General features: G+C 36.6%; 1 protein-coding gene across 1 annotated transcript in view; it reads right to left on the bottom strand.

Moving 5' to 3' along the window:
* Positions 1–341: 341 nt before the first annotated feature.
* The window catches only part of GRK4 (G protein-coupled receptor kinase 4), a 41,175-nt gene continuing 28,079 nt past the window's right edge, over positions 342–13,437 (bottom strand). The window contains exons 11-16 of the mRNA XM_014308526.2: positions 12,569–12,658; positions 11,813–12,021; positions 10,877–11,014; positions 10,142–10,279; positions 7,855–7,977; positions 342–6,428 (exon numbers count right to left, since the gene is read on the bottom strand). Of these exons, the coding sequence (XP_014164001.2) occupies positions 6,375–6,428; positions 7,855–7,977; positions 10,142–10,279; positions 10,877–11,014; positions 11,813–12,021; positions 12,569–12,658 (752 nt within the window). The 3' untranslated portion in view covers positions 342–6,374. The remainder of the gene's footprint in view (positions 6,429–7,854; positions 7,978–10,141; positions 10,280–10,876; positions 11,015–11,812; positions 12,022–12,568; positions 12,659–13,437) is intronic.

Genomic DNA, 13,437 nt, shown 5'->3' with positions numbered 1-13,437 from the left:
CACGGACCCCCCCAGCAAGGCGGGAGCAGCCGCTCTCTGGCCGCACGTCACGGGGCACAGCGAGTAACGCGCCAGCCCCCGCAGCACAAGCGGCGGCCAAAGGCGCTGCCGGCGCTCCGGTTTTATTTTAGGCTGCGGAGACTCTTACAGGAACAGGACACTTAAAACTTGGCAGCGTACGTGCTGCCCTTCCAGCGCTCCTCTCCTGAGTGAGGACCTGCTTTATCAGAGGATATTTCTTGCACACATATTAAACATACAGGATACAAGAGACAGTACAGAATATTTAAATCACTGATTCCATTACTAAACACTTAGAAAAAATCAACAGTACTGCGAAGTTTTCAATCGCAACTACTGATTTTAATATATCTACTTGTTAATACAGACATTAAATGACAGCTGATAAGAACTGGCAATTCAACTTATCTCACACATATTAAACTGGTTCCAGCAACAAAAATGGATAACAGCTCTTGAAACTTCTAAGAAAACAAATTCCCAGTAATTCAACTTGGTTATTGTTAGCAGACATGAAGGAATGAAGCAAAGCTTATGTCTCTGAATATTCAGGCCGACAGAAGTCATAGGTAACATTCTTGCCAAATATTCACTTGAACGGTGCTCTCTCTGCCAGTTAACTTTATTAGCATGTTAGTAGAAGACAAACTATTTGAAACAGTCCTCTGAAAGGAAACCTATCCTTAGTCCTGAAAGCAATTCAACTTAAAGCAAAACATTATTTCACCATAGAAGTGCTACAAAATGTGAACTTTTAAGGTAAAACCAGTATTTCTCCTAATTATTTTATAATAAAGGTTGCAGAAACATTTCTGTAGAACATGTGGATAATCATTAATTTTTTATTTAGCAAATGAGACATGATAAAAGATGACAGCAGAGTTGGAATGCTGCACACTGTCCATGTGCCACTCCACACTTTGAATACATTTAAGCACAGCAAAAAGAGCACAAGCTCTTATCAAAGATTAAATAAGACACCAACCAAGCCCGGCCTTGCAAGGCTGTTGTGAAGTTTTCCATCAGTGTGCCAGTCCCCCTGGGCTGCTGACTCACCGAGGCAGTGCCTGCCCACAAGCTCGCTGCTCTTTGTTCTCCCTGCCTGAGCTCTGTCGGCCGAGAGGCTCATTAGCTGAGAGCTAACTAGAAGGTAACTCATGGTATCAGGTTTTTCCTTGGTGAATACCTTATCAATAGGTTCTCCTGGCCCAAACTGATCCGTGGTTTTGCGTGTATCATGTCACTGGTAAAACAAAGCGGTGTAAACCAGGCAAGGGGCAAGAAAAAGCAAGGCAGGATTAGAGAACAAGTGTTTTTGTAAAGTCGATGTTACCTCTAGGAAAAATTAAGTTTCAATTAACAGTGCATACCTAAAAGATTATCATCTGAAATTTAGGAGATGACAACTAATTAATCTCAGCCTCCAGGAGAAAAAGAAAAGAAACATGCTCTTAGCTTGTCTCTTAGGTTTCCTCTTGATTTAATGTTTTTAAGATGAGCATGTCAGGAGTATTTTTCACCTTATCCTGAAGTCCCACTTTGGCCAGCATTTCTGCATTTCCATGAACAATTCAGCAGGTAGCTGATTCTACTCCATGAGACTGCTGGCCCACTGGTTTGGCATATGCACAGATAATCTGCAATATGTCACAGCCTGGCTGTGTCGTTTTAAGGTCATTTAATATGAAGCCCTTTTGGAGAGCATTTGGGAGCTTTGTCCTTCAACTCATGTTATAAAATTACAATAAATGTGCTAATGAAAAACAGCCCATGCTGATAATTCTGTCTTTTCACATGGAAATTTATGCAGAAATCTAGATCCAGACCATGAGATAAGGTATCAATTGGATCAGTGCAGCAGAACTAGGGCATTTCATTTTTTCCTGGATTCAACTATCTTACATTGGTAAAAAGCTTACACTATGCAGGAGACATTTTCTGCTTCAAGAAATTGGAAATTTATTTTAATTACAATTTTCTTTTTTTTTTCTTTTTCTATCCCAGCTACTATGATAGACATGGTAAATAAATCACATTAGACAGTAATACATGTGGTTGAGATATGTGGCAGTGTTTTGCTTTTATTTCAGGAATTACAATGCTAGAATGTCCAGGAAAACAGCTCACAGAAGAACAGTCAGTGGTTTGGAGATGCTGGAAATAACACATCACATTTAACAGTCAGCTTCCTATGCCTGGAAAGAATTCTGGTGTTTTGGACACATCTGAATCATGGAAAAAAGTTACCTACATGTCATGTGCAAAATTTAAGTTACACTGCAATTATGAAATAAAAAAGAATGTTTCATTCAACAGAAAACACATCATCATCACCAAATAAGCCAAGTGAGTAATTAAAATCAAAGTAAATATGACTTCAGCTTAAAGGTGCTTTCCAATAATTCGAATTTCACTTCCTAAAGAGAAGTGTTTTCTGAAAACCTATACTAAAATGAAGATGATAACTCCAACGTTAAATTTATATAAGGCTAAAGTGTAAACCCTAGAAAAGTATTACTTTTGTTGTCATATTTTAGTAACTTGTAAACAAGTATTCTCCGTTCATACAAATGACAATGAAGAAATTCTTACATCAGTGTAGTTTGAAAAAAAATTGAAGTGCATTCTAAGAATGGATTGTTAGTTGGTTTTAATTGCTTTTATCACTGATTTATAAACCAGACAATTTTATTCTGATTTGGAGATAATTCTCTTTCATACTCAAAAGCATTTAGGACTACTGTTTTAAGAATGATTTGGGAAAAAAAAAAGAGACAAGAGATGTTAAAGGCTAAGGTTTGTCAATAACACTCTTGTTACAGACATACCACAGGGTTTTTTTTCTACTTACTATTAGTATTAAGTGCTCCTTTATTCAGCTGAGACTGTTCTGTTGTTTTTATAACCCAGAAACAACACCATCTCTGTTATGAACACACCTCAGGGGGCAGGGAGAAGCTGACAGCTTTCTTAATAGAAAAAACAACCCTGAGGCATGAAGATTCTATTCTTCTGGTCACAACATTGAAAAGCATTAAGTAAACCAATAAGACACTGGTACATTGTTTCACAGTTTCTGAATTTTGAGCTAAATAGAGAGGTTTGAGGTACTCACAAGCAAACACGAAGGTTTACATACACAAATGCTTGGAAACACACACCACAGGAAAGGAGGGTTAATCTCATGCAAATAACTCCGTGGAATTCCATAGGTCTTTCCAAATCTTGCACTAGTAGAACATTGGATGGTCTCACTGCTAATTAAGCCTTCTAACACATGGGTCTAGAGAGTGAAGTCACACTGAATTACAAGAAGTTATGTTGGCTTCCCCCATCCCACCCCAACAGGTTCATGGAAGTAAAAGGCTACATAATCAGTAAACACAACCTGCTGTTTCCCCCCTTCTTTGTCCCAGTTATGTCCTAAAAAAATCAAGAGCTAAGTTCATATTAAATTTCTCACATTGTGATAATTTGTTTTCAGGTGTTCTCCCCTCTCCTTACCCCTTCCCTGCTCTCAAGATCCACCTCCAAGCTTATCTCCAGTAAAGGCCTTTCACCAATGTAGTCACCTTAGATTAAACAGCATAACATTTCCCCTCCATGTACTGTGTAAGGACACTTATGCTGATTGGTGATCCTTCCAGTTCCTTGGTTTTATTAATTTTCATGGGGATTCACATCAGATAAGATCCAGTCATTACTACATGCTTGTATTTCTAGCCAAAAGGGACAAATTTATAGGACAATAATGCCATCTTGAGCCTATTGGGGAAGAACCAATCAACTAGCCAAAAAACAAAAACAAACCCCAAATCCAATGGAATTAGGTCATAATCCTGCAAACATGTACTCACTCAAAACAATTCAATAGTACTATTCTGAACTTAAGAAAAAACTTTTGGAATTAAACTAAGTAAAACTTCATAAAAACAAACAAATTCTCACTTTTTTACAAGGAGTTCCTTTTTCCAAAGAAGCAGATATGAAAATAACCACTTCTTAGGAACAATTTCTCTTTTCTCTTCATTTAGCCCTCTTTCTTCACAGATTCCTGGAAAATATATGTTAAGCCTCAACACTCCAAAACAGAGAAGTGATTTTTATTTTTTTAAGTTAAGATTCCTCTCCATCCTGTACAGAAAGAAAACTTGAAATGCATGATAAATAGACTTTCAGATTTTTTTTGATCTGTTAAAACTAATTTTCTTCATAAAAATTATTCACCCTGTGTCTGTGGTATTCTTGCCCAAATTTCAAGTTACTCTACAGAGACATTAAATTAAAAACAGTCACCTTTGTCTCAGAACAGCAAGCCTAAGATCTTAAAAATTCAAACCCCTTAATCAGGGAAACAATGGCTTCTCCAACCATGTAGGTATTTATAAAACCCTTCTGTTGCTTCCCCATTATTCCATTCCCCTCTTTTTAGAGTTCTTCTATTGCTGTGGTACAAAATAAAGAGGGTCAGGTCTGACTGCCAGCTCATTGTCTCACACATAATGGCTCTAGCCAACACCCTTACTTCAGATATTTCTGTCAAGCCTCCCATCCCTTCACTATTACATCAGACCATTTTCCAGTAATTCATTCAAACTCTCTCTCTCTCTGCCAATTTCTCCCTTTGTACTCTCTAAAAGAGTAATTTTGCTGTCTTGTGTGCTGTTTTAGACTGGAGGAAAAATGCACTGAAAACACAGGAAAATAGGCTCATTCCTCATTTCTGTGGCACAGTAGCCAAGAGGAACAATTTCAGAGAGACACCAGATGAGCCCCAGTAGGGCTCTGCAACACACTGGTTTTCCAATTTTTTCAAATTCTAATCCACTAAAGCTTTGTCTTTAGAGACCAAATACCATGAATTGAAACCTGATGATGGGCTCGAATATCAAATATATCTTGTGAGTTTCTCAGAAGCAGCTGAAGTTTCTTCCAGTGGGTCTGCAGATCACAAGAGAGACCTTTTTGAGGTGGGGGTGCTGTTCAGTTGCTCTGTGTGTACAATACATGTGTGGTCCAGTTGGTGCCCCAGAGATCTGAATGCATGTACAGAGTGAGACAAATCTTCAGAATACAGAACAAAATATGAAACTAAAATCATGTCTCCAACTCCATTATATTTCAAGTATCTAACTCAATTTTGAAAACAGAAGAGTCTCTTAATGAAATGTGTTCTTCAAATTGACTCTCATACCCAGATGAAGTTTTACTAGAAGTTTACAAAATATAGGGTCTGACCTACAGTGAGTCCAGAAGAATGGAAGTTTGCCTAGCTTTCAAGCAGCTTTTGTCAGTTTTACTAATGGACATCAGGTAATCATAACGAACTTCAATACCAGTTGTACATAGTATTAAGCAATCATTAAAAACATATTTTAATATTTCTGTTTTAAAAGGCTATAAAAAATACTTACATAATTAAATTCAAGACTTAATGCTACCTTGCCCTTCCCCCAGTGGCAGTGATCACTGTCAACCCTAGAACATTGCATATTACAACATAAGCAGAGAGGACATTAGTAAGAAGAGCCCATGCTTTGTTTTTTAACCCATTATAAAACCATAACATCCTACATGGAGTTAAATACAATTTCATTTACAGAAAATAAAATAAAACTGTGTCTCCACAGGTAAAAAGAAATCCTGTCAGTAAAGACAACAAAGTTTTCAAAATATAGTTATAAAATTTTGGCATAGGTCGACTTGCATGGTTCATGCCAAGAAACTCTGTGGAGAGGATGTGTAAGATGGGTAGGAAAGAGAAGAATGGGATACTTCAGCTTGAGGATTAAGCTAAATGTTCAAAGTTCTCTTTATACAGAAATACAGAAAGAGATTCTACAGAGCCTGATAATAAAGAGCAATTCCTAATAGCTGGCCACAGTGCATTGAATTCCTTTTTTTCTCTTAGCAGTTGCTTGAGAGATACATTAGGTAATAGCACTGCCATGCTGCTGGATAATACCAGAATTATTAAATTTATCAGTACATCAATTTTACCGTTAAGAAAACTGCTATCAAGAAGAATTTTACCAGGAGCATACAAAGTCAAGTTACAGTGATGCCATAGATACTATCTCTGTGCTTTAAAATCCTTTTAGTATTTCTAGATTCATTCCACTGGGAAAAAAATAATCAAGATAAATCAAATACATACAGAAACACACTCACTCAAATGGCACTCATTGCTTTTTGTACAATTAAGCTTTAGTGAAAATATACATCTTAAAACAAATGAAGTACAAATGTACAAAAATCCTTGAACTCAGATAAAAAATATATATAATACAATTTGCTACAGAGATATAAAACATTTAATGCTTGCTCATCCTTTCTGATGAGCATAAAATGATTTAAAGTCTGGAGGACTCCTGCTCATCATCACTGCAATCAGACTTAAAGCAGACCTGCAAGAGAAGACAAACAGACAACTCAGCTGCAGAATAAATACTATTTTTCATTTGTGTGTTTTATGGGGCCCAGAAAGGCTGGGAGGGGTGGGTATTTTTCAAGCACATTTTATTTCATCCTAAGTAAATGCTTTGGGAAACTCAAAGGAATCCACAATCTCAAGCCCAAATCTCAAGTTGTTAAAATTTAATTAAAGTTCTTTCCTTCTTTTAACTTCATAAGACAATTAACTGCAATCCTATTAGTTCAAAACCAACTGAAAACTGTCAAACCATATTCATTTTTTAGGACTTCTTTTCAATACGTAGAACCATATCTTGGGACAGTGCAAATCCTGCTGATTTTTGGTTGGAAAAGTAAGACACAAGCTTTATCTTTAGCTATGTGAGAATATTAGTACACTCAACCATCCCTTCTATTCCATTACTCAAAGTCGGGGAAAAGTGTATTTGAAAAGATGAACTAAAAATGACAGTACTATTACACATTCCATTAGCATTGTACCATTTTAGAAAGGTGAATTGCCAGCTAAAGACAAAAAATTTCTTCATGCAATTTTAATACATGGCCTTGCTGTGGCTACTTAACAATATGCATCTAGCAATTTTAAAATTTCATTTCTGCTTGAAAGCAAAAGTAATTTCTACCCAAGTGTTCACTATTGGAATATACTCAAGCTTCTCAAGATATTTCCTCTCTAAGTGCAGGCACACTGAGCAAGCAGAATTGTATATAACATTTTCAACTACAAACCTTTACAAATAGTCTATTTTTTACATCCTGTAGACAATTACAATACATGATGTGTCTTTTAGGTGGTAAATACTCAATTCTCTGAACAGGAAATTCTTCTACTAAAGAGTAGAAGTCTGCATGTAAGAAAAGGCTGTGCATTATCAGCTAAGTAAAGATCCACTATGTCATTGTTTTGGTGAAGGCGTTGAACTGCCTAAGATATTTTAACATTTGTTTCGTGGTGCTTCTCATTTATTTTGGGGACATTTCTACTTATTTACTTATTTATTGGATAGATACTTATTTTTGCTTATAAATTTACTTATTACTAGTTTCTACACAGGGCCTCAATTATCTTTGAAGACATGTAAACAGGTTTCATTAATAAATGGTAAAATATATAAGAAGCAAGACCCAAATTAACCTCTTTATCAAAGGAAGATCTATAGCACAGCTTTTAACAGAACCCAGGTAACTAGAGGAGGACAGAATGCTGGGGCAGGAAAGCTTCCTGTAGTTATAGGGATTGCCATAATTTCTGAAATGTGGTGGAAGGACAAAGCCATAACAAAACAGATTTCATTAGTTTCACTATGCAGTGAGCAACTTAGTTTTCCTATCACAAATTAATAATAATAAAAAAAAAGAATGGAAGTTAATTTAATGAAAGAAAATAAATGCCCTTACCTCTCCACTAAAAAGTCTGTGAAAGAAGCCTCTCTTTGGCTTAGGAGACTTCTCTCTGTCTGGTGACACAGTACCATCAGTTTCATATGCATTGATATCTTCAAAGCATCCTGTTTCAATCATCTTTGAAACATATGAAATATAAATGAAATATCCATAAAAGCCTCTCAAACAAGTTCCAGGTATTACCTATTTACTCTGGCTGGGTACTCCTAACACTTAAAAATTCATCAGCCAAACTACACCACTGTCTCCAAAAGGAAGCACAAAGCTGACATTGACTCTCCTTGTGCACACAACCAACTAAAGAATAGCAATGAGAGCACTCTCACACAGGTGTCAGGTATTCCCTTGCTTTTTTTGCATTCTTGCCTTTCTTATGCTTATGATGCAATTAAGAGAAGGTTTTAGAACCAGAAACATTTTCCTTTCAGGTATTCTGCTCATTTTAGAGCAGGCCAGCCAAAAAAAAAAAAATGAAATACCTCTATGCCCTGAACTGAACTTAATTAATAAACACAACATGGGAGGAAAAAAAGATATAATGAAGATGGGTCTCTGGAGAGAAGCAAAGGATTTTGAAATAATCTTTGTCTGTGTACACAGAAACAAAAGAAACAAAACCACAATTACTGGGTACAGAAAGGACAGCAGGAAGAGTGCTAAAATGTAACCAATAGGCAGGGTCAGAAGGGGGGGAGGGGCTAATGCCCAAATCCATCTGGCATTTACCAGTTAAGTGCCACCAGTACACATCTGTCACAGCAGCTAGCAGCCAAAGGAATCACAGAATCACCAGGTTGGAAGAGACCGTCAAGATCATTGAGTCCAACCCAGCCCTGACACCTCAATTAAACCATGGCACCCAGTGCCACATCCAGGCTTTTTTTAAGCACATCCAGGGATGATGACTCCACCACCTCCTCAGGCAGACTATTCCAGTAATTTATCACTCTTTGTGTAAAAATATTTTTTCCTAATATCCAACCTATATTTCCCTTGGCGCAGCTTAAGGCTGTGAATATACCTTGGAGAGAGGGCATAAAGAGGAATAAGAAGAAATGCAGCCTGTTTTATTGTAAACCAGGACATTGGGTAAAATATGGAATGGTGAGAGAAAGTCTTGAGAGGCAAAAATCTGAAGGAAAGCTCAGTAACATGAATTAAAAGGAAAAATAAGCACAAATGAAATCTGCAGTTCTTTCTTGAAGAAAAGGAATTGCCATCACAAGAATTCCACAACTACTTCCAACTTGATCCCTCTCTGCAGGGTTAGGTATTAAGCTGCAGTGCATTTTTTAATGACTAGATCATATTCTGAAGTTTAGAATTACAACATAGTATAGGAAATACTTCTTTCTTCAAGGCTCACTGTTTCTCAGTGAAAACTCTCTATGTCAAATGACACCTTTTCAAATATCCTTAATGTAATGCAAAAAACAAAAGGAAAACAGAGGGGAATGTACTTTTTCCTCCAAATTGTTCAGAAATTGGTCATCTTTTGTGTTCAAGCTTTAAATAAAATGCAATCATACTGGGAGAGAAATGACACTAGTAGAATTCAAGACAATAGTAATTTCAGAAAGTCACGAATAAATTATAATGGGGACTAGGCATTCATAACAAGAACTACAATTTTAAGTAATTGTTACTGAGTGCTCTTGCTGAAACAGTAAAGAGGATTTGAATTGCATGCAGAGGCAGAAAAATTCTAGTACTCTATGCAGACTACTAGATTATTCATTCACTAGGCACACAAAACAAACTCTTAAGGGAAAGTCTGACTCAACTGATATTGAACTGTTTGTTTTGAAACCTTGAAAAAGGTGAGTCTGCAATTCTGTATTGCTGTCACTTGGATACTCTATTGATACACAGGCTATGCACAAACAGCTTGCACTGCACCTATTTGCTTTTGAGCACTTGGAATAACATTCCATCCCTCTCCTGTGAACAGCAATTTGTTCTTCAGTCCCATGTTATCCCATGAAAAACATGGGACTGAAGAACAAGGAAAGGGTGGTCTTGCTGATACTAACACTGTTCTGAAAGCTGTGCCTATGATGTCAAGATGCCAGACTTTGTTTATGCAAATTTACCATAAATCTCAGTTTTTAGCAAGTTCCTTATGTTTTCAGAAAAAAAATTGTTTGAAGCCTCTCAGCAAAGAAGTCTAAAGCAGAAATCTCTTTACATCTCCTAGAGAAAATAATTATAATGATATATTTTATTATGTATTCTATACTGCTGTACTACAGAAAATAATCTTCTATGAAATGTGCATTACCTCATTTTGCCAAGGGATTGAGACACAACCCGTCACAAATTTGGAATAGAAGTCATCATCTGTGGTATCCAGGTTCACTCCTTTCACTGTGGAGAACTGCTCAATGTCCAGGACATCTTTACAATAAACAGCACGTGGCTGCAGTACAAGACAAGATTACTTCATTAAAGTTTTGGATCTGGGGACTTTTAGTTTGGTTTTATTTTCTCTAGATGAGCAAAAGGGAGCAATATGTCTGCAATTTTACATTTCACACTGCTGATCACCACATTGCATTAATCTATGGAACAGAAATACAAAAATGCTCTTCATAAGTCACCTGAGCAATTCTATGCATCCTGCAAGTAACAGAAAAGAAATACCACAGCCAGAGGCAGCTTGTCTGGATCTCAATGATTATCATAATTCACTCATCTTCTGTCACCTTCCTTTCAACTCTGGAATATTTTCTTCAAAGCTATTCCTCATTTCTTCTGCATCTGAACAATGGAAGGGGACTTTTATGGGGTAAGAAATCAGCTGCAAAGCTCCCTAGGGAAATACCACTATTGTAAATGGTTTTGTGATCTCAGATGAAACACCACAAAACAATCAGTTATCATCAATAGCCACAATGGCATTCTCCTACCAGTGTAACTAACTTTAAAGGCTTCTCTGGAGTTCATATGACTGCTAACAGAATTATGACAGTTCTTCCCTTTTTAGATACTAATCAAATCTGTCTCACCTACTTACATCTGGCAAGAATGGAGGTTCTAACATGTTAGCTTCCAGCCTCTTGAAGTTGATGTTCTTGAAAATAGGATGCTGCTTTACAACAGCAGCTCCTCCTTCAGTGCAACCAAGTCGTTCTCCGGGATTTTTAGCAAGTAACTGCAGATACATGGAAAAAAAAGCTGATCCATGATACAATCCCACAACTGAAAAAATACCTACATACAATGTTTTTCAATCAGTTTATTTTGCTACTTGGCCTCTTATTAACTAAATTTATCGTGTATCAAAATTAACTGGAAACCCAAACAACAACATTCTGGGAACAAAATATTTTTAACAGAGAAAAGAACCCCTGAAAGCACATGATTTGAAGATTATGCCCAAACTTGTATGAAAATATTTTAATTTATGCCATATTGGGAAGACTTTACAGTACAGACTTTGCAGTAGGCTTTCCTTTCAGGAAATACAGACTTATATTTTTTCCTATGGGCTTAAGTAATGCATATATCTTGCATTAACTAGTACAGAAAACTTGTGAAGCTTTCTGTATAAATTTAAGAAGAGGCAAGATAGAAAAAGAAATTGTCTTGCAGATAATGTTTTAGGTGAAGGAACTGGTGTACTACTCAGCCACTTGTTCCCATGCAGTATCCAAGCTTAGCATGCTATTGCACTCCATCTATATTAACAAGTGGTCCAAGCAGTACTAGACCATTTCATTCATGTGATGAATAATCAATTTATGCAGCTTTCCTTCATCTTGAGAAAAGTTCTGAATTCTTGAAGTTTGATAACTGAACAGCTCATGAACAATCACAAACTTTCATGTGAACTAAAGAAAGGTTTAGGAAATCCAGTTCTGAAAATTTTTCAAGATTTTAAAATAAAGTAGTTGGTCTCTTTAAAAGGATTAGAAATTTAATTTTCAAACCTCTATGTCTCTTCACCCACCATCCTGCAGATGGATTTTGCCTCCTCTGAAAACTTGTCTGAGTATGTTTCCTGGTCTTCCTTTACTCTGCGGTCAATCTCATCGCGTTTAACTCTTTCCTTATGCTTCCTGAACGGAGACTGTCCTTCAATCATCTCATAAATCAAACAGCCAAGGCCCCACCAATCTGGGCTGAATGTATACTTCTCATTTTTGAGCACTTCTGGAGCTACAAAACAAAAACAAACATACACCCACATCATTTCACTTTAAATTGACTAATTGTGTATATTGGAAAAACTCTCAGGTACTCTCTTTGGGCCCTGTGCAGACATGTTTATTTGACTCCTCTGTACTTTGAAGAAACTTTAATTTCTACAGTGAAAACTCTATATTCAAGAGAAAAACTTAATTTCTTTAATACTTAAAACCAGTATTCTTCAGAGAATGAAAAAAACCCTGAGAATGAAGTTTTCCAAAGCATGGAAAGAAATGTATTGTCACAGGAATTTCTCTGTTTACCTGTGACCATAAATCTCTTTCAGTCTCAGAAAAAAATTAGGTGCTTTCTTAAAGTTCTGCCTAAAGCTGGAATTTTCAGTTAAGCTTTCAAGTTTATCAGTAGGCTTATAATTAAGTAACATCTACAAATGCATATTATAACCTTTCTTCTTCCCATAACATGTCTAGTAACTAATCCAGGTCCAATACAGTTCTTAAATTCACAGAAGCAAATTTTCTGGTAAAATGTAACTAGCAAAGGATGCTTTACATACCCATGTAACCAACAGTCCCAACACGTCCTCGGACAGTTTCACCTTCTGGAATCTGCACAGCTAATCCAAGATCTGAAATCCTGATGTGTCCTATTTATGTTAAAATAAATTATACATAGTCAGCTAATTAATGAAGTACTATCACTTTTAAAACAAAAAAATTCTATTGCACACCTCATAAAAAAACCTCACTGCAAAGTACCAAACTATTCATATAGCCCTAAGTTTATTTAACTTAACTTGAAAAGAGTGTTTTATCCAGCTCCTCCTTAAAACTGTGCAGAAAGAGAGGCACAGATATAACTGATTTTCTGAAGGTCATACAAAAATAATTTGCTCTTAAGCACTCTAATTCCTAGCTTTGGCACAGGCTACTGTTCTTGGACAAACAGAAATGCTCATTTCAGATTCTGCATCTATGCATCAGACACTTGAGGTTTTCCATTCTGCATACCCACCACAAGCCCTTAGCTTTCTGACTCCTTAGTAAAACTTCAAAATTAACTTAATTTCTTCCAAATGTGAGAAAACTGTAGCCTGTACTGAGAGAGCTTGTTCTCCTGTAATGAAGTACCCCAATAATGCCAAACACGAGTACTTGGAATTGCTATCCCCACTCCCACCCCAAACCAAGAGCAGCCCAGTCAATAACCCACTCAGAATTATTTATATTGTAACATGTCAGTTCAGTTCTGGGATTTCCTCTTCTCCTGAATCACTCCTAAGTGGAAAACAGCTTCTATTGCACTTTATCAGACAAATGTCTCAAGCTGATGACCTTCCCCTATCACACATGGCCTTTAGAGCTGTACCTCTAACAGAAATCATCTGGCAATAGACTGGTTTGTCATGCACTGCTCAGAGGGGAA

This window comes from Geospiza fortis, unplaced genomic scaffold (genome assembly GCF_000277835.1).
Source record: "Geospiza fortis unplaced genomic scaffold, GeoFor_1.0 scaffold147, whole genome shotgun sequence".
Lineage (NCBI taxonomy): Eukaryota > Metazoa > Chordata > Aves > Passeriformes > Thraupidae > Geospiza > Geospiza fortis.
Note: the sequence above shows the minus strand (reverse complement) of the source record. Positions and strands in the feature narration are given on the sequence as shown.